The sequence below is a fragment of the Macrotis lagotis genome, chromosome 3 (assembly GCF_037893015.1).
Source record: "Macrotis lagotis isolate mMagLag1 chromosome 3, bilby.v1.9.chrom.fasta, whole genome shotgun sequence".
Lineage (NCBI taxonomy): Eukaryota > Metazoa > Chordata > Mammalia > Peramelemorphia > Peramelidae > Macrotis > Macrotis lagotis.
Genome location: NC_133660.1, coordinates 155,048,229 through 155,071,507, shown reverse-complemented (window position 1 = coordinate 155,071,507; position 23,279 = coordinate 155,048,229). Strand labels below are relative to the sequence as shown.

The following is a 23,279-nucleotide window of genomic DNA, read 5'->3' as shown; positions in this document are numbered from 1 at the left end:
TCAATGCAAATATGGTATTATCTGGTTTCAATTTTGTATATTCTTACCTAGTGAAGTATGTACGAGCTGGAACCAATTCATACTAACTCAGTATTACCAACTTTTAAAATTTCAGTGACAACATTTACATCTCAGGAATCAACAAATGCTGCAAATCAGAACATGATTTATTGTTTTTGTTCATTATATAGACACAAAAAAGTGACGAAAATGTAATTGATTCACATTAGACTTAATAATGTATCATGCTTTATTTTTCATGGAGTCACTTGTTAAAGATTTATCAACACATCCCTTCCTGTATGTCTTCTTCCATCAGATTGTTTGCTCCTTGGGGTTAGGGTATGTTTCACTTTTGTCTTTGTAACCTTAGTACCAAGGGTAGTGCCTGGCATAAATAATAAGTGCTTAATGAAATCATGTTGATTGATTGATTTCAAGATTAATGTTCTAGGAGATAGATTTTTTAAAGGAAAAGGTTGTATTTCTATGGGTATGCATGAAACTCAGAATTTAAATAACTATCATCAGAAATGGTGAAGTTGGAAAATAGTTGCCTGGGCTGCAAAATTCCTAGAGGAGTTTGGAATGAAATGTTTTAATGTTAATTTTTATAAATGCACAGATATAATGGTAAGAATGTTAACTCTTTATGATGTAGGTATTAACTTTAAGAGTAAGTTCCTTTGGGGCAGCTAGGTGGCGTAATGGATAGAGCATCGGCCCTGGAGTCAGGAGTACTTGAATTCAAATCTGGCATCAGACACTAAACAATTACCTAGCTGTGTGGCCATGGGCAAGCCACTTAACCCAATTGCCTTGCAAAAACCTAAAAAAAAAAAAAAAAGTAAGCTCCTTGTGTCATCATGAAGTCTTAAAGTTTATGGTATACAACACAGGGAATGTAGTTTAAAATAAATAAATGTTTTGTTGATATTTTTTAAGTTCCTACATCTCCTAAGTGACAACCTTGTGCCTCCAACAGAATGTTCCCTTGTAATAAGTAGAGTTAAGCAAAAAATACACACACACACACACACACACATACATACACATATATAGGACAGGTATGATAATGCATGTTTTATTCTGCATCTGTAGTCCATCATCCTTCTGCTAAAATGCATAAGGTATGCTTTACCCTTAGTGTTCTAAAATTATCATTGGTTACTCTAATAATGAGAATTTTGCTATCTAGTACATTTTCATTCACATTATTACTCTCATTGTGTAACTGATTCCCCTGGTTCTTCATACTTGATTTCATATAAGTCTTCAAAGAATTGAACCTTTGAAAATATACATGTAGCCTACAAGTGCTTTCTCCTATATTTGACTTCCACATATTCCTAGCAGGCTACAGAGATACTCTTAATTTCCTCAGTACATTCCCCTGTGAAGTAACACCTGAGAAACTGCCATCCTAGTTCTTATTCCCTCAATGACGTCTTGAGTAACGGGTGAGGTTTAAGCTGTGTTAAGACTTTTGTAAAGGGTTGTCAGAAAAGGACTAACAGCTCAACTATTTCTTCTAGCAATAGCACAGTTTGTATCAGCTCAAGTCTAAAAGTTTTCAAGTCAACATATACAGGGTATCTGTTTGATTTAAGCTTCTGACTGAGAAATATGGAAACATATATTCTGTCCATTGCGCACTGTGGGTTGTCCATGAAGATGTAGCAGCAATAAATGATGATAGTCTAGGCTATCATTCAACTATAACACTAAGTATGACACTGAGGAATTTCTATGATTAGTTACTTGGAAGAAGTCTAAAGAATCATAACTATTATGCCATTATGTACATATTTTTTCAAGGTACTTCTTTATATCTTAGTTTGTTGGTGGTTTGAAGTCCCTTCTATGCTTCATGGAGAAATGTCGTGTACTTCTTCAAGTTCATGAACGAAAAGAGATTGGGTTGGGGCAGATATAATTGTCAAATATAATTGTACATTATTTTAAGGAACTCATTTGCCTGTGGTTCAGGTCCCCCTAAAGCCAAGTCCTCTTCCATCTCCCACATCCAAGCAGTTGACTTACATTGTAAAGATTGTTGTTTAAAAAGAATTTTTTTGCCTAGTGTTCATTCATATTAACTTTAATTATTAAGTATATCATAATCATTTTTAAGTGACTTAAGGCTTTGGTTTTAATTTTTTGATTCTAATTATTGTATCTGTTATGTTTTATGACTGTAACTATTTTGTTCTCGTGAAGACAAAGACCTCTTTTAAAGGGACAGGAAATTTCTTTATATATGGAGATAGTGCAGTGATTATATCACTATTCCTCCATAATTTGCCTCAACTTGCTTTGAACTCAGATAAATATTATCATATACATGAGTCCAAGCATTTCCATTAGTTTGGTTTCTTATACGTAACCCGCCCCCCCACAATTCATGATACATTGGGTTGACTTGGTGTTCTTTGTACTTGATAGTCAATTCCTGTCTTTGGGCCTGTGAACTAGCTGACTTGAATGCTCTTCCATTTAAATAACCTTGATTTCCTTCAAGACTTAGTTCAAATTGACTTTCTGTAATAGCCTTTTCCAACCCTACTCCACCACCAACCAAGCTGCTAATACTTTCTCCTTTCATACACTGTATATAATTATATTTACCTAGTTATTTATATGTTACTGTCCAATTAGAATGTGAATGTTTTAAGGTCAGATATTATTCTTGCCCTGGAGCTTAGCATAATCGAAGGTATCTGGTAAATGCTTATTACATTCTTGTTGATTAATCTAAATAGTAATAATCTATAACTATAAAGTCTAGATATTTAGAATTGATTCAATGCTTCACATTAAGATAATATCTAAGTTAAATAAGATTAGACCAATATGATTATATCAATGTTGACACCCACATAATGATTATAGATTTTTTCTATTAAAGAAAATAATTATTTTCCATATAGCATATGATATTTAAGTGTGCATAGGGTATTGCATGGGTGCAAAAGATAGTATAGTAGAGTTTTCAGTTCCTTTCATTTAATGCCTAAATGTAGTCTTACTGCATATCTATCTCAAAAGTGTATTAGGTCATATAAAACTACTCTTTTGTCCTGGAAAATTAGTTTCAAATTAGAGGTTTTGCTGAGTTGATCAATTCCTGAGATGGATGTAGGAAAGACCGTTCATTTGAACAGTCTTGTATTCTACAGTATATGATAAGTGGGATAGCTAAATTACTGGAAAACCTTTTGCTACAGTACCTGAGTTAACCTTACAAATAGAAATATTGACATTCCTGTTATGAATATTGTATATCCCTTTTCTCTAAACTGGTATGCTGTTGCACTTATTCTCTTAGTTTGATTAATTTTGTCTTATTTTTCAGTTTTTTAATTCAAAGATTATGTAAGATATTTATTTTAAATCAATCTTGAATTAGAACAATGCATTTTAACAAATTAATGTCCTATGAATTACATATGAATGAAGTAAATTAATATTTCCTTTAAATTTGAAAGAGGTAAAGATAAAAGGTGCCTAGCCAATACCGTACCATTAATCTATTCTCTTTTCTTCTTTCTCTCTTTACTTCTCTCTCTCCAATAGAAGTGGAACAAAAAGGTAATTAAATACCTTTCATAAATTATATATATATATTTCTTATTTTAGGCTAAGTTATATAACAGTTTAACATATAGTTTAAATATCTTTGTCATTAATTTTTACCTATTTTATGAAAGCTTATTTAGTCCCTCTGCTGCTCAACTTCTTTAAATAGATCATTAAGTTTAATTAGTGGCAGTTTAATCCCTTTATCCTAAAAAATTTTAAAGAAGTTTTATTTTATTCTCATTATTTGCTAGAAAGGTATTTTGCTTTCTCTCTATAGTTGGTGACAGATAGTGATTATATTAGTGTCTGTGTGTATATATATATATATATATATATATGTATATGTATGTGTACATATACATATGCACACATACATATATATAGATAGATAAAATCCTAGATTATTTGTCTTAGTTTTGTTTTGCTGTATACCCTTTCCCTGTCCTTGCTTATTTGTTGGTGGGAGGGAGAAGGAGGACTCTTCTGAAACACACTAAAATGCCTACCATAATCAAGGCCTATTGGTTTACATATAATAAAGGCCTGGAACCCAAACAGAAATGATGTTCTCGAAGATCATATTTGTAACAATAAAAAAGAAAGAACATTACAAGCCATTTTAACAGAAGCAAATAAAAAAAATGAACTCAGTGATTAGCTCTCAATGGTGAAATGCTTTAAATCATACACAAAAAAAAGCAAGGTTTTAGATATTTCTTTTCTTTAGAAGAACTCATGGCCAATTTCTCCCCCTGGCTCCCCTTTTATATTCTGGAGGGGGGAAAAAAGCTTTTGTTTTACATTTCAAAACCTAACAACATTCTTTGTCTATCTTCTTGCATTTGTTTGCTTATGATTTCTGCTAATGAGCTTATCACTAATGTCTCTATCAAGTTTGGGTCAAGGGGAGAATATAGCCCATAATATACTAAATTGTCATTCGAATTGTTGAGATGACTTAATTAGCCTACCTAATTCAATTCTATATTTCAAAAAGCATAAGAAGAATATATGATTCTTTTTCAATACATGTTCTTTTCACCAATTTTTAAGCAGCCTTGAAACAGTTAAACCAACTAGTGTCTATTGAATCATACTAAAACCTAAGTGTCAGCTAATTGCTGACCAATTCCACTCTGAAGTTTGAGCAGCAAAAGACCAAAGCAAATGATACTATTCTTTTATGCTCCTGTCATATAACATTAGAAGGTACATGCTTTTAAATTCAAATACTACTATATTTAACAGGACATTTTTAACTGATTAAAATCTAGATCTTGGGTTCCTTTCAATGAACTTCCCACCTTTTTCTTCTTTCCTTATTACTTTCTTCCTTCTTTTCTTTCCTGCCTTCTCTTTCTCCTTTCAGTACCCATCCATCACGCATTATTTAATTGTGTGGATTGCATGCTCTGTGTGCACTACTGCAGCTTTGGGAGTCCTTTTTGCTAGCTGAATTGGTGGTCTCTATTCTCAGACTCTACTTTTAAGCATTTTTGTGAATGACTAAGGGATTGTCTTTTGCTTCTTAATGATACCTATTAAATTGTTAATATCACTTGGGCTATAAGGATGGGTCTTTTATTGAAATTTCACAGGAAATTCTTCAGTGGGTTTTTTTTGGATGCATGAAAATGTTCTGAGGAATTATCTTTTTTACTAATTAACATACTAAAAAGAACATGTATGTACACATGGGTGCAGATACAAACTACATATACGTATACATTAAAACATTGGAATTGCATGGATGCAAAGAGGAATGATGCAAGTAAGTACAGTTACTATACAGATTTAAATACAATGACCAAAGTGAAGTAAAAGTATTTCAAAAAGACAAAATAAATGAGGAAAATCATTTCCTGCTTCAGGAGGTATAGCAGGTAAAGAAGTCATTTATATTTCCTATAGCTTTTTAGTGGGTGTCACTAGTATTGAATTCCAAAATGATGAGATATAAGAATACATGCCAATGTTCAGAAACTAATTGCATTTATCCTTTTTTAACTTTTCCTCCTGACAGTTTTTCTTTGTCCTGGACTACTTAAAGGCGTATACCAGAGCGAGCATTTGTTTGAGTCTGATCACCAGTCTGGGGCATGGTGCAAGGATCCCCTTCAGGCTTCAGACAAGATTTATTACATGCCCTGGACTCCTTACAGAACAGATACCCTCACAGAGTATTCATCCAAGGATGATTTTATTGCTGGAAGGCCAACAACAACTTATAAGCTCCCTCACCGGGTAGATGGCACAGGATTTGTAGTCTATGATGGAGCTTTGTTCTTCAACAAGGAACGCACAAGAAATATAGTTAAATTCGATTTGCGGACTAGAATAAAGAGTGGGGAGGCTATCATAGCTAATGCCAATTACCATGACACATCCCCTTACCGGTGGGGAGGCAAGTCTGACATAGACCTGGCAGTAGATGAGAACGGGCTATGGGTCATCTATGCAACAGAACAGAACAATGGTAAAATTGTCATTAGCCAATTGAACCCTTATACTTTAAGGATTGAAGGAACATGGGATACAGCCTATGATAAAAGGTCAGCTTCCAATGCATTTATGATTTGTGGAATTTTGTATGTGGTCAAATCTGTATATGAAGATGATGACAATGAAGCTACCGGGAATAAGATAGACTATATTTACAACACGGACCAAAGTAAAGATAGTTTGGTGGACGTACCCTTTCCAAACTCATACCAGTACATAGCTGCTGTGGATTATAACCCTCGGGACAACCTACTTTATGTGTGGAACAATTATCATGTTGTGAAGTATTCTTTGGATTTTGGACCTTTGGACAGCAGATCAGGTGAGTCTGCCTTTGGGCATTGCTTTTTCAATTTCAAAAATGTATATGGGATGCAGATTTACAGGTCATTTGGAATTTGAATCTGACAACTCAACTCTGAAATATTGCTGTTAATTTCTGTATGTAAGAATATATTGTAAAGAACAAAGAATGACTTATAAATGACTTCCATCTGACTTTGTTAGGTACCAAGAGAATATTTTCTATGCTACATTTGGAATTGTTGATCAGTTTATGTGATTTGATGCTTTAGTGGTCTCATATTTTTTACCATATTGTAGCCTCATGACATATAATGATCCTTCTTTGTGTACAATCAATGCCTATTATGTAGCATGCTCCTTGCAAGTGAAAGTTATCTTGATTCAGAATAAATATTCTAATCTAGTATTCCAATGAAGAATACTGACCTAAAATATGAAGATATTGCTGAAAGGCTTAGTTTCCAATTTTTTACTATGAAATTAATGGTCCAGTCACTAAAACTCTCTGTACTTCACTTTCTTCATCTATAATATGGAATATATACATATATATATATATATATATATATATATATAACAGTCTCATAGATTTGAGGAAAATATTTGAAAAGTTATAAAACATTATACAAATATGAGTTAATTATTGCAGACATTGTTTTGTTACTATACCAAGCACCTATTATAATCTCTTGTACATGGTAGATTCTGAAGAAATGCTCAATTGAATAGAATACTAACCTTTCTAATCCCATTGAGGATTTCATGCTATAGGTCTATATCAGATTTCAAAAAAAGTATTATATGTTCAAGTGCATATATTTCATAAGTATAGATAATTTGAATTTCATCTGTTTTTTTTAAAAAAAGAATAATGCAAATAAATATCAGCCTATAAACAAGTCTGGGATAGATTAAACATTTCCATTCTGTTATTATGTAGGTTTTGTGATTGTTTTACCTTTGATTTTTGGATCACAGAATGATATTTTTTTTTCTTTTTCAGTTTTTTAAAACATTGTCAACTTACATTTCCTTCCCATTGCTTCCCCCTTTTATTCTTTCTTATTCATGAATGGTTTATTCTTACATAAATAGAATTTACAAAGTTTATTGTAGATCAGGGAGGTCATTGCAAATATTTTAAAAATATTTTTAAGTGGGGCAGCTAGGTAGTACAGTGGATAGAGCACTGGCCCTGGAGTCAGGAAGACTTGAGTTCAAATCCGACCTCAGACACTTAATAATTACCTAGCTGTGTGACCTTGGGCAAGTCACTTAACCCTATTACCTTACAAAAAATAAAAAAAGAGTTAAAAAATATTTGTAGGTGATGAAGAAATATAAAGGAGAGTGGCAATCGTGCCAGCAAATTAGCCATTGGGGCTAGTGAAAATCAGGGATATAATAGTAGCAAAGGCAGTTTCCATTTTGTTATTTGCTAAAGGGATATTTCTGGATACTTCACACATGGCTAATTTCTAGTTCAATTGGTTACAGTGAAAAGTGGACAATACTATTCATGTGGAAGTGGATAAATGTCTCCAACCCTCCTGAAAGTCTTTTAATACCCATGAGGAATAAAGCAATACTTCCATTTCATCTATGAAGACTTTGCAGATTTATGGTTCTCTTCTTCTAAATTTATTGTATTTTAGAAGTCATTGATTTTCTTCAAATTAAGCAAGCAGATCATTGGCTGTTCCTAGATTAGCAGCAATCTTATTTTTTAATTTAATAATGTGGCACTCTGTTCTACTTCATCTGATTTGGTTGTGATCAAAATTTTGTTTCTAAATTTTGAGTTATGAAATTATGAAATCAAGTTATGAAATTAATTTAGTTATGAATTAAGTTATGAAAACATAATCTTTAAAAAATAAGTTACTACCATAGTTTTATCAGAATGTTTCCATTTCCTCAGAGAATATTCAGGAATATCTCTAATTCATATCAACAGACTGTATGTGGTATACATATGTGAATATATATACTTTGAAACGTGATTATATGCATACTCTATATGAAACATCATTGTGGATGTGAAGAAAGTTTAAATATAACATTTATGATTTGAAATTTTAAAGAATATAAATCAATATTTTGTTTAAAAGTCGGCTTTTTGTAGTGATAAACATCGAGGAGATGATGAAGTTCTACTTTTGAATCATATTGCTCATTTAATCCAGGAGATTATATCTACACTTCAACAACAAAAAGAACAATGAAGGTTTTTGTCCATTTTGCAAAGATTGAGATTTCACCTGGATTAAATTTGTAATTGTTGGCAAAAATATTCATTTTCATACATCAATTCCCTGATTAAAAAGTCAATAGTTTGACACACCTTTGTTCTGAGAGGTGCAAAGAATATATTTAGAAGCAAATTTTCTGCATAGTGTATAAATATGAGAATTTCAATTAACATGAATAGTTTTGCTGTAATCCACATAAATTGCATGGGCAAATATATGTGTATATAAATATATATATATGTATATAGTGGTGTGTGTATGTGTATATAGTCATATATTATTTACATATTGAATTTTTTTGGACATTTATTTTGACTTCAAAGATTGTTAGTCTTCTTTATAGGAAGATTCCTTCTTTGTGCTCATTAATTTTTCCTCTAAAAATGTATGACATAATATTCAGTATTTTAGATCAATTTAGGAAATTATTGAGAGCAAACAAGTTTAGGAAAGTAATAATTCTAGGAACCAAAATGATAGTAGTTTTAAAAGTTAATGGGAAAAAATAAAAAGTTGATATTTCAACTTAATCCATATGTATGTAATTATGATTGAAATCAAATAAAGTTAAGTTTCTTATGAAGAAGATCTTGGAAATTTTATCTAGGACACAAAATTACTGAATCAAACTCTGTCTTCTTGCAAATGAAGAAACAGACTCAGAAGGAACAGTGATTCATACAAGGACATAAGGCAATTTATTGGCAGAATAAGAAATCAAACCTAATTTCACATCCACTGCCCATTCCACTCTGTCACAATGTGTTTTTAGTTAGAAGGACATTTGAAAACTGGTAGTCAGGTCTTATAATACAGAGAAAACCATAAGGAACAAAATTGATTAGGGAGAAAATTTCCATTGAAATCAAATATGATCTAAAAAAGATGAAGTTAAGGTAAGTGTCTGACCTGATCAAATACATGAAGAAGAGATCTTGCTGACTTCCTTTGGGAAGAATAGAAACAAATTTTCCTCCAAGACATGAAATAGGGAGGAGATAAGAGATACCGCTACTGATAATTTGTGTATAGTGAAGAGAGTTTTTGAGGCTTTCTTTTTTAATGAAGTAAAAAGGTGAGTCTTCTGGTATGAGCATGATGATTGGAAATCTTTTGGAGGATGTAAAGAAAAATGAAGAGGTTTTTTGAATAATTTCTTTGGGTGAGGAGGTAGTCAATATGTAGTAGAAGAATTTTCTAAAGATACATATAAAAGAGTTATTTGATGAATAAAATATGGGATACTGTGGTGTAGTAAAGAGATATAATACATTACAGTCAGAGGACCTAGGCTGAATTTCAGCTCTGCCATTTACTATCAGACTTTGTGAAATCATCTGACCTCTTAGCGTCTCAGTTATCTTATGGATAAAATGAGAGTAACAGATTAGGCACCATTTAAGGCACCATCTTTCAACTCTAAATCTATGATCCTATGGCCCAAGGCAGAAGCAAATTTTCAACTTTACTGGAAATTTACACATACACACAAACACAGTCCAAGCAATTTAGATGATACAGAAATAGTATTTGAACACTTTGGGGTTAAGAAGGATTACAGGTGTTAATATATTTTATAGCAAGATTTCCTCCCCACCTCTCATCATTTGACCTTGTAAAAGAAGGTTGGATGAAAAAAGAGAACAAGTCATTTCAACTCTATGGTGGGGATGAAAGATGAGAAATTTAAGAAAATCAAGACATAACCAGAGGGTTGGTTTGGATGCTGTGAGTATGGAAATAGGAAAGAAGAGATGTTGGCTGCAATGAGAGAATCAAATCTCTCTAAGAGTAGAGTTTGAGTAGAGAAAAGTGGTGACTTTGAGAAGTTGGTATAGAAACAAAGGGGTTGATGGTGATTAGAGAAACCAGGAGCTTGAATTAGGAATGAAATGTTATAGGAATATAATATTTTTGACAAAACATTTAAATACAAATAGGGAGGCTGAAAGGTCACCTCCTGTAGTCATAATGAAAGGTAGTCAGCAGAAAGATATAAACAAAGTAGAAATTTTGTTAGTATCCCACCTACTAGAAATACCAGTAGAGTGGATAAGATGAAAGATATGAAGTCAAATTTGACCTTAGGCAACTTAGCTAAATCAGGGGCTCAAATTAGATCATTTCCATGCTTTTATCCCTGAAAAAAGAATGCCCTAGTGGGCACTGGCCAACCTAGCAAATACAATTATGCTTTCTGCATTCTTTAAAATGCAAATTTAAATAACTATTTTTTTCTATGGCTTTTACAAAACTGTCATTAGGGGGAAAATGAATCAGCACTCTTGTTATTACTATTTAGCATTTATATAGCATTTTATATTTGCAATACTTTTTTATTATTAATCCAGATACATTCCACATATTAAGGCATATATAAGGATAAGAAGTCCTCAGCTTACAAATGACTTATGTTCTAAAAGTTTGTCAATGATTTAGTTCTATGAAATTTAAAGTGATTTTTTTTTACCCCTAAAGAAAAACAAGGTTATAAAATGTGAATAAGTTTCCAGGCTAGACTAAACTTCAGTTTAACCTGTGGTATAGCTAAAATATTTTGCATTTTCAATAGAAAATGATGGAAACAATACTGTTTTTAAGGTATATATAGCAAATGCTGACCCTCAAAGAAGAAATAGAGGTAGATGGAAAGAAAGCTGCATAGTATCTACAAGGCATACCTTTGTCAAGGACTTTATAGCAGCATAGCTTTTTAAATTAAGCTTAATTTTTTTTCTTAACACCTATGCCTTTCTTTTTGATGACATACTAGATTTGATGTTATATTTAACAACCATACATATGCTTTGTCTCACAAATAGAAAAGAAGAAAGGAATTTTCTTGAGATAAATAAGAGTTGGAAGAAAGTTTAATGACTAGGAATTTAAAAGGGGAAAAATAGAATGGACTTTTGAGAAATGGATTGGAAAAAGTTGAATCAAATGATCGGTGAAAGAAAAGTAGGGAGCAAGAAAAAGATTTATTATAGAAAAGATGGCTCTGAGGTTGTACAGTCACCTCAGGCCAATTTGGTTTCTGCCAAAGGTAAGATTGGTGGGAAGGCCAATGGAACAGATGACTTGGGGTAGGCACTGAGAAAAAGCTGTCCCATTATTTCCATGTAATATTTGGAAAGTCAGCATTTATCACTTATGGAAAATCTATATAGCAATATATATATATATATATATATATATATATATATATATATATATATATATAGAGAGAGAGAGAGAGAGAGAGAGAGTAAAGAAATGAACAAAATTTCCAAAATTCTGCTCTTAAAAGAAGTCTCTTTTGTTTAGAAGATGCTGTGTAAGACTTAGATTTAGGGAGACCTGAATTCAAATATTATCTCAGACACTTACTATCTGTTACTTTAGAAAAATTGCTTTTTTTTTCCCTTTTACCTTCAGTTTTCTCATCTGAAAAAAGAATAATAATAATAGCTAGTTATTATTGACATAGGAATCAAGCAAGATGATGTATATAAAATGCTTTGTAAACTTTAAAGTACTATGTAAATGTTAGGTATTGTTCTTATAATTATTTACCGAGACAATGAAATTTGAGAATTTTTGACAAATGGTGAAACTATTAAAGTCAGAAAATGTCAAAGAGGGGGGTGAAGTTGGACTATGGTATGCAAATGTACCCTACACAGATGTCTCCCATACCTGGTATACCTTCATTCTCATCTCAGACTGATAATATACCTAACTTTCTTCAAGGATAAGATCAAGTGCTATCCCTTGAACTTTGCTATTCCTAGTTCTGTCCTTTTTTAATGTGCCCCCATTATCCAAAATAACTATTTTATATATTTTTTCTGTGTACATGTTGTTTCCTTTTTTCTTCTGCCTCCCTGCCAACAGAATGTATGATCTTTAAGGTTATTTCATTTCTTTCTTTGTACCCTATTATACCAGTCATATGGTAGATACTTGATTATTTAGTGATAGAATTTCCCCACAATATAATAAATCTGAATATAAATGGTTAAAATATAGCATGATCTTATTTAGAAAAATGAATTCTCTAACAAAAATAGAATCGCAGAAGATAATTAGTGATTGTGATACCACCTTTATATTTATGAGGCTATCATAATTTTCTGACAGACCAGAACATATCACTGGCTCAATATTTAAAAGATATTTTACAGAACTTTGTTTTCTAAGATTCATCATTATATTTTTCCTGATGATTATCCTAAAGGGGAAACTCTTCCCTATTATGGACAATTAATACTTTCTCCCATACTATTCATCCCCTAACCATTAAAAAGTAATATTTTGGCCCTAATCCTTTAGTCTCTAGGTCCTCTTCTGAAGATTCATTTGTTAACCAAGATGTCCCAAATCCCATGGTCAGTTATGTCAAAATTATTTTAATTTCCATTTTAGAATATCTCACTTCTTTGTCTCATGGAAATTACTTTGCCAGTGTCAGTTCTCCGAATAACTTTTGTCATCAACTCTTACCACTGAAGTTGATCTAGATCTTTTCTATTCTTCTCCTTTGATCAGTGCAGATGAACTTTCTGCTTTACTGGACAGATCCAGTTGAGTCCTTTCATATGTCTCTAGTCCAAATTAGAATACTACCCCTTTAGTTCATAACCTCATAACCATCCCATCATTTTTTCAAGTTTTATTTATTTAAGGCAGTAGATTAAGTTACTTGTCCAAGGTCACACAGCTTGGCAATTATTATGTGTCTGAGGTCAAATTTGAATTCAGGTCCTCCTGACTCCAGGGCCAGTGCTCTATTCACTGTACCACCCAGCCCCCCCCCCCCCAGCCCATCGTCCCATAATGTTTTTTTAACTTAATGGGCGTCAATGTAAAAATTTTATTTTTTTATTAATTTATTTATTTTTGAATTTTACAATTTCCCCCATAATCTCACTTCCCTCCTCCACCCCACCCCCCACAGAAGGCAGTCTGTTTGTCTTTACACTGTTTCCATGCTAGACATTGATCAAAACTGAATGTGTTGAGAAAGAAATCATATCCTTAAGGAAAAAGTAAAGTATAAGGGATAGCAAAATTGCATAAGATAACTTTAAAAAAAATTAAATGCAATAGTCTTTGGTCTTTGTTCAAACTCCATACTTTCTCTGGATACAGATGGTATACTCAATCGTAGATACCCCAAAATTGTCCCTGATTGATGTGCTGATGAAATGAGTAAGTTTATTAAGATTGATCATCAACCTCATTTTGCTGTTATGGTATACAATGTTCTTCTGGATCTGCTCATCTCACTCAGCATCAGTTCATATGAATACTTCCAGGCTTCTCTGAATTCCCATCCCTCCTGATTTGTAAAAGAACAATAGTGTTCCATCATATACATATACCACAATTTGTTCAGCCATTCCCCAACTGATGGACATTCACTCAATTTCCAATTCTTTGCCACTACAAAAAGAGCTGCTATGAATATTTTTGTACAAATGATGTTTTTTTAACCTTTTTTCATGATCCCTTCAGGGCATAGACCCAGAAGTCATCCCATCATGTTTTAAAAGCACCTGTTCTCCATAATTATTTGAACTACAGTTCCCTGGCTAGCTTTCCTTACATACCATCAGTGCTCTCAAAAGAGCAGTATTACTTGCAATCACTATTCCCTCATTATTTTGTATTAGGACTTTTACCTGTACTACTTATATTAGCTGGGGGGGGGCATTGATGACCTTCTGGTCATTAAATCTATTGGTCTTTTCATATATAGAATATTTGATACAGTGTCCCTTTGAATCTTATAATACTATAGCATCTTGATTCTATTCCTCTAGTTATTTCTTCTCTTTTTCATTTATTTGTCTTGATGTTTTTCAATATTCCCAGTTACACCCTAGGTTCTGGTCCAACAGAAAACCCACATCCTCATGATTTTACACATGCCCATGACTTTAATTATTACTTTTTATTCTGAGTCTTGGTCTTATATTTCTAATATTTTTTCATAGATGTGTCTCAAACAACTTAAAGTAAACAAGTCCCCACACAAGTTTATAAATCAAAGAATAAGATAGACAAGAATTTTATAGAATGAAAAGGTATAGCTGTATTAAGATCTGAATTTGAGGTATAAATGAGTTTAAATCTCTAAAAAGGTTCTACCGCAAAACCTTTGAGTCATCTTTGAACCTTCCCATTCCACATGCAGTTTCAATGTCATTTCCATTCTCACTGATATCTCTTCTCATTCTCTTTCACTTAGACACTTTATAGTTTTCCATCTGACTTGTTTGTATCATCTTTCTTCATTTCAAATATATTGCATGTCAAATTAATATTACTAAAACACTGTCACGTTAACATAATTTCTTTACCCATTGCTTTTTAATGGGCTGTTTTTAGAGATTGTTGAATTTTCCCCCGACTGAGGTCTTCTAATGAAAACTAGATAATTGTCTATGGGCTATATTGAATGTGTGGAACCAAATAGTTTTCTCAAGTTCTTTCCAACTTTTAGATTTTATGTACTGCAAAGATTTTCAAACTCCTTAGGAATTTCAACCTACTTGATCTCTGACACTGAACCCAGTATACACAATTTACAAAAGTTACCTTATAGGTTTGACATGAAGATGAAATGGAAATAATACATGTAAAATGCTTTGAAAGCCTTTGAGTGCAATTAAAAATGTTATGATTATTGTATATTTATATGTTTTACCTTGCTGATTTTAACTCCTTAATTACAGGATTAATGCCTTAAATCTTATATATATTTTTCTCTTCCCTAGTGCTTTGCTTAGGGATAGATAGATAGAAGATTGATATGATATGATATGATATGATAGATAAATGTCTTAATGAATTCATACTGAAGCATTTAAAATTGTTATTCACTGTTTTTGAAGAAGGCCAAAATATTTTGTTAATTAACATTGCCCCATTCTGCCTAAACAGCTATAATTGATTTCATAGCATTTGAGATTCAATCAATCAAAAAACATTCATTAAGTATTTCCTATGTGTCAAACACCACAGTAAACCTAGGAAATGCAAAGAGATTGTGTGATTTTTCTCTCACTCATTTCTTTCTATAACCTTCCTATTATTTCCTAGAAGTGATCAGTGGGCACTGATTTACACATGAAAATACCTTTGTTGCCAAAATCTTATGATACTAAGATTCATTTCTGATACACCTAATGTTTGTCTTTCATTTTTGAAGACCATGACATCATGGAGGGGGTGCTGTGCTAAGTCACCAGCCTTACTTTCTTCTCCAGTGTTATCCAGGTCCAGAGGCCTGATATGAATCAGGACAATTTGGTGGCCCTGGATTCAAGGCAATCAGAATTAAGCAACTTGCCCAAGGTCACAGCTAAATGCAAGTCAAGCATCTGAAGCTAGATTCTAACTCTTTTCCTCCTGATTCCAAAGCCCTCTATCCCCTGCACCACATAAGTGACCCACCTACTCCCCTACTCACATATACCTACAGACAGCAAGTGTTTAAAAACTGTGGCACCAATTCCAGAATTTAATCCCATTTAGTTTTTATATTAGAATCAGTTTCTGCATTGAAAAGTGCTATAGAAGAAATTTTTATTATATACTGGATTTTTAAAACTTCACAATTGTAAAGTTCTAACTAGTAAAGTTTTTAACTGCATAAAACTTTAAACCAAGAATGTCCAAACTGCATCAGGCCACATGTGGCCCTCAAAATCCATTGATGCAGAATTATTATATTTTACTATTTTACTCATTGGAAACAGATTGCATTTAAGTCATAAATAAATATTAAATTCTATATGCAGCCCTTGACACATTTTTTCAATGATGTGGTCCAGAAGCATTAAAAGGTTGGATACTCATGCTTTAAACTATCTCATATTTTATATTTTTTACTCAAAATATGGGAATACTAAGAAGTTGTACACAATTGCACATTAATACAAAGTAGAATCAATTTAGTGAGGGTGTAATTTCATATTATGATATGATATTTTGTTAAAATAAGACTAACATCAAGTTTGCAGAATTCATCACCAGGTTGGTCACATAATGATGAATATTTTTAGCTATAATAATTTCCATAGACCATCTATGAAATTATAGAAAGGTTGTAACCTCTGTTAGTATGAGGGATATTCATAAAAAAATCATAGATCTTTGGAGCATTATCCTATATTGTCTCTATCCATCCAAGCTACCATCTCTCTATCCTCTCTATCAGAAGCTTAGAAAAATCTGGAATCCCCCTGGACTGGGAATGGAATTTTTTCATTACAACTTGCTTGTCCCCACACACTGGGCCACCACTTTACTTCCTGGCCATATCTGTGCCAAACCATTGGCCTTGTAACCCATATGTTCTTTTTTGGAAAATCTTCCCCCAATATAATATGAGATTCTTGAGAATGGAGACATTTCTAGCCCCAGTCTTCATCATATACGTAGTGCATAGTAAATACATAGTGAATAAGAAGCAAATATTGTATAACTTGTCATGCTAAATTCCAAGTGGATATTGATATATAAATAGTTCTACTTTTTTTTTAAGGAAGGAAAAGAGAAAGAATACTCTTTCACAAGTATGTTGATGGAGAAAATCCTTAATTAAACAAGAAATAAAGAAGTTAGTCAATCATATTCATTACCACCTATTATGTGCCAGATTCTGTGATAAAAATGGGAATATAAAAATAGGTAAAATACAGTCTTTGACTTAAAGGAGCTCACAATCTAATTGGGGAGACAACAAACTGTTATTTACAGAAGCTATAGTCAGGCTAAATAAGAAATAAATGAGAGAGAGAGAAGGCTCTAGTATTGAGGTATTAGGAAAGACTTGAAAAACATGAGATTTTAGTTGTATCTTTAAGGAAACCAGGATAAGCCAGTAGGTTGAAATGAAGAAGAGTATCACAAGAAATTAAATCGATCATTTCAATTTCATGAAATTGAAAGATTTTCACAATAACAAAGTCATTGAAGCAAAGATAAGGAAGTTAAGATAATAAAGATAACTACTCTTTGGGGTAAAATTTTTGTCTCACTTATTTCTGAGTTTCATATCCAAGTAATATAGGGATTTAACAAAAATGTAAGATCAAGAGGCAGCTAGTTGACCCATAGATCATTTGACTTGGAGTCAGAAGATATGAGTTCAAATGTAACCTCATACATTTACTAGTTACCTGACACAATTCAGTCCATTAGACCACTCTGCCTCAGTTTCTTCATTAATAAAATGGGAATAACAATAACACTTGCCTTTCAGTGTCATTGTAAAGATCAAATGAGGTGATATTTGTAAAGCATTTTACAGACTTTAAAAAATTGCTGTATAAATGCTAATTGTTTTAACAATAGCCATTCCAAAAGAGATAAATGGTAAAATAATTGATTTGAACAAATTAACAAAAAAACTTAAACCACTGACAATCACAAGAAAGGTTTCTCCAAATCCCTAATTAGGAAATGGATGTTTAAGAGAGTTCTAAACTTTCACTGCATTCCATGAAAATTGACAAAGATGACAAAAATGAAAATAGTCATGATTGAAGGATTAACACAAAGGTAGTGACACTCTTAGGGGAATTCTAGATTGTTCCCAGAATTCTGAAAGACATTTGAAATTGTACCAAAAAAAATGTTGAAAATGTCTTTATCTTTTGACCCCAAGACTTCACTAGTGGGGGTACCGTCTGATGAGTTTTCTCTAATTTCCTTAATCTAATCTAAGAAGTATAGTACCTCTTAAACTCACCTGGGTATGTGAATACCTATTTATTCTCTCAGCTGTTGGGTATCTTACTCCAAGATTTGAATTCATAGAGAAGGACTACCACTGTTCAGTTAACACTCAAATTTTCTCAGTCTTAATGACTTGTTTGAAGGAAAATGTACTCCCTTTCCTCATCAATCCAGCTTTTGAGCACTCACTGATGCATTTCTATCTACATAAACCAGGCTCTCACAGTAATAACACTTTTAGAACTTAAAAACCATTTACTTAAAAGTAAGGCAGAGTAAATAATATGACAAGTATTCATTTATGAAATGAATGTATGAATAATAAATTAGAACATAATTCACACATAAATCTGCATCATGCTCTCTGAAGTTCTCAGTTTCTGTGGGGAAGATCGGGTTCCCACATAAACCTGGCTTGGAAGGACATGAGGGGGGATAAAACCATTTCTCAGGGTATATAACTCAACTTTTTTGCCATTGATAAATGAACAAACATCTTCATCATCACAGAAAATTAGTTGTCTACTACCTGTATGTAGATTGATTCTCATAGGTCCCTGTATACATACTCAACCCATACTGTATTTACAAGTTCTTTCCAACTTAAAATGGACATTGAAAAGATGTTGAAAAAATTGTACTTCCTAATGTGAATAGCAGTTCCCTTTTAGTCAGATAATTTCAAAGTTCATCAGGCCAAATTTTTTCTGGGCTTTAGAGATAGACTCAGTGACAAATCCACTCACTAGGATGCCTCACTGTCTAGTCAGAATAGAGCTCAGGACAAATAGTTTAGTCTTCTGAAGAAAACAAGTTTGTCTAGCCAACTATTCAACAGCAAAGCAGTTTCAATACTTATCTTTCCCCTTTCTGTTTTTCTTTTCTCCAACTGTGAAGGGCAGAGAAAAGAAACAATCACTTTTGAGAATTTCATTTCTCTTGAGCTCTAGGAGGTGCAGAAAAGCAATGTCTGCAACAAAAACTTATACAGTAAAGCTGATCATCTCCCTAATCAATCATGAATCTTGTAGCTGAAGTCTATTAGTTAACTGCTACTCCAGTTGGTCTTTTCAAACTCAGAGTTCAAGCAGAACTGTTTGTTTTTGTAACTGACACCAGTCCATGCTGTTTCTTTCTTCTTCCATCAGGTCCCCAATCTTTTTACCAAGTCAGCTCCAGCCTTAACCTTTGTGTTCCGTAACTAAACATTCCAGTGGCTTAAATCATAGTTTCACAACTTTCAATTATTCTTCTTTCAATAGAAAGGTCACAATTTGCCAAATTCCCTCCATGAAATGGGCAAGTTCTTTTAAAATCATAACTTAGTCCCCAAGTAATTATTATTTCTCTTTACAGAGTTTTGCCCTTTTTGATCTCAAAATAGCAATTTGCTGATTAGCTGAAAGAACATAGTGCTTTAAGTCCTAAATATAATTTTTGCCCTTAAAAATATTTACTATTTCTCTCATTTTAATAAATATATAAAAACTTTTCTCTGTCCATTTAAGTCATCAGATTGTTCATATATAAATAAGGTATTATCTTAAATCTTTCACAACGTGAAATTAATTTTGGCAAGTAATTCAGGAAACTCATGAAAATTCAAAATGTTAAATGTTTTATTTCTCCAACTTCTTGGTGCTAAACTCCCCTCCTATCCTTTCTGTCATTCTTTCCTGAAACTCCTTGACCTAACAGAGATGGAAGAATATTACAGGGAAAGATACTGTGCTCTTTTACATAGTTCAAACTTTCTTATACAAGGATTGCGATATAAAGAGCAAGAGCTGTGTTCAGTGGTAGGTCTTATATTCTAATCTTGGCTCTGTCATTTGTGTGAATTTAAATCAATTTTCTGATTTTTGACATTAAAGGGATTGATTTAGGTTATCTCTGAGATCCTTTCCATTCTTAATCTATGATACTGAAAACTCAAGAGCATTAAAAAATAGTTTTAAAGAGATAAGAATATTTTTCCATGATATTTTGTAGGGAGGATAAGTACCTTCAGATTTCTTTGTAAATGAGTTTAAGAAATCTCTGTAACTAATTCCACCTATGTAGCTAGGCAGTGTGATAGATAAAGTGTTAAATATAGAATCAGGAAGACTTGCATTCAAATCCAGCCTCAAACATTGATTATTTTTTGTGACTACTGGGTAAGTTAATTAATCTCTTTTCACCTCCATTTCCAATTCTGTAAAATAAGAACAAATAATAACATTTAGCTACTAGAGTTATTATGAGAATAAAATTCGTAAATCCTCCAAACATTAAAGCACTGTATAGTTATTATTGCTGTTGTTGTGATTATTATTAATACTCCCTTTAGAATAGAGTATAGACCTTCAAAATATAGACTTGGAGAAAGTATCGTATTTATTCCGCAATTGTGTTGACAATACAAGTAGATTGAAGAATGAGTTATAATGTTATTGACTCAAAAGTATTAAAAATATTTTGTCAAGTATTTATTTGAAATCAGAAAACAAATATTTATTATGTATCTACTATATACCAGTCACTATGCTAAGACAAAAACTGCTCATACTCTTAAGTAAACTGAGAAAGACAAGATGCCAAACAACTCTACACAAACAAAATAGATATAAATGTGTATATTTTATATGTATATGTATATACATATATATATAGGTCTATGTATGTGTGTTTGTGTGTTAGACACTAGCATTAAAGGAGGTTGTGAAAGACTTCTTGCAAAAAAGTGAGATTTTTAACTGATATTTAATAGAAGTTAGGGGAAAAGAAAAATAGAGACAAAGGAAAAAATGACCTCTTCAGTATAAAAGTGCTGCTCCTATTGAGAATTTTCACTTCTTAAATTCATATCAAATTTTATCCTTATTTATCAGCATCAAAAATAAACTGAAAAATCTCCACCACCTCATGGCAAATTTGCTGCCCTATTTACTTATGAAGGACCTAAGAGATGACATGTTATATTTGTGAAGTAAAAAGATTTATATGAATTTATCTCAAAAGCTATGCTTAAATAGCATATGGTGGCATACCAAAGGCCTGTGATTTAATATAAATCACTGTCATATATTATTCACTTTTTAAAGAAATTATTTATTTTGAATTTTACAATTTTTCCCTAATCTCGCTTCCCTCCCCCACCCCCATAGAAGGCAATCTGTTAGTCTTTACATTGTTTCCATGCTATACATTGATCTAAATTGAATGTGATGAGAGAGAAATAATATCCTTAAGGGAAAAAAATAAAATATAAGGGATAGCAAAGTTACATAATAAGATAACAGGTTTTTTTAATTAAAGGTAATAATCTTTGGTCTTTGTTCAAACTCCACAATTCTTTCTCTGGATGCAGATGGTATTTTCCCTCACAGATACCCCAGAATTGTCCCTGATTGTTGCACTTATGAAATGAACAAATCCATTAAGACTAATCATCAATCCTATGTTGCTGTTATGGTATATAAGGATCTTCTGGTTCTGCTCATCTAGCTCAGCATCAGTCCATGCAGATCACTCCAGGCTTCTCTGAATTCCCATCCCTCCTGGTTTCTAACAGAACAATAGTGTTCCATAACACTATTTGTTCAGCCATCCCCCAATTGATGGACATTCACTCAATTTCCAATTCTTTGCCACTACAAACAGAGCTGCTATGAATATTTTTGTTCCAGCGATGTTTTTACCCCTTTTCCTGATCTCTTCAGGGTATAGACCCATTGCCCTTTGGGTGTTATTTCAAATTGCTCTCCACAAATGTTGGATGAGTTCACAGCTCCACCAGCAATGCGTATTCACTGTTTTTAATGATCATAATATTTTAATTATTTCATTTTAAAATCATTGTTTCTTTGGGTTTATTCTTTTCCTTTTTCAAATAGAAAATAATGCTGGTGCATGCCCTGGTTTCTTGATATAATACTGTAAGTGGTATCCCAATGGTAGTATAAGTTTCCTGGCCACTTTTCTTTGCTTATCAAAGATTGTATCTAACTTTTTTATTTTTTCAGGAAATCTAAACTTTCTCACCCAAATGTTCAGGGTTCTGAGTTTTCTCATCTATAAAATAAGGTTGAAAAGGTTCTTCTTTAGGAAAAGAGAATGAATCCACATTGGGGTAGCAAGAAAGGGATTAAACAGAGACACAAAAATTTATAGAAGAGAAGTAACAATTCATAAAAATGAATGAATGATTCTGATAGATTTAAGAGACAGAATGAGTTTTAGAGTGACTGAACTAACAAAAAAGAAGCAAAGAAATGTTGCCGTTGGCATATATGTGCTCTGATGCCAGTCACAGTACCCAGTGTCTTTTTTTTTTTGGTAGTTTATGTATTCTACTCATTCATATCAGTGGAGATTTTTTAAAGCACAGTTTAACAATGCAGATAAGGTGAACCCTCTGTCCTTATAATATGCTAATTAAATGTATTTGTGTCTCTGGCAAAAGATGAGGCTATGTAGTGATGAATAAGAACTTGAAACACACATGACACCTCGTTAAAATGTAATTTTCACATCATAAATCTGAGCCTTTTACTTTGACAGCTGAGTAATGCAAATGTGGGGCTGAGAATCTTGAACATTTTGAAACTGTCACGTGTCTAATAGGTAACTAAACCTGTTTCCTGTATTGTTTAGCTTAATATGATACATTCGGGCTAGAAAATAAATCAAAGGAGCAATGGTGTCTTAAATCACCCAGGATATGAGTTATGATAGCTTTCCTCTTCCTCTAAGACAGCACTATCTCTGACATTTAATTTAGGTCCTCCTGAGAAGCTGAATTGAACTTCTCTAACAGGTGTCATATTTTCAAACTTTGTTGCTAAATTCAAACCATCTCTTTGCCTTTCTCCTTCAACTATTTCCCTTGCTCTTCAGCAATCTCTTCCTTCCCTCTCCTCT

The 23,279-nt window shown here is 32.5% G+C and overlaps 1 protein-coding gene across 7 annotated transcripts in view; it reads left to right on the top strand.

Annotated features, from left to right (window-relative positions):
- Window positions 1–23,279, top strand: part of ADGRL3 (adhesion G protein-coupled receptor L3) — a 966,635-nt gene that overhangs the window by 588,014 nt on the left and 355,342 nt on the right. For 5 of the 7 annotated variants that reach the window (XM_074229354.1, XM_074229351.1, XM_074229347.1 and 2 more), the window contains 2 exons: window positions 3,577–3,591; window positions 5,606–6,406. In XM_074229354.1, coding sequence (XP_074085455.1) covers window positions 3,577–3,591; window positions 5,606–6,406 — 816 coding nt within the window. The remainder of the gene's footprint in view (window positions 1–3,576; window positions 3,592–5,605; window positions 6,407–23,279) is intronic. The other 2 variants (XM_074229353.1, XM_074229350.1) reach the window with 1 other exon arrangement.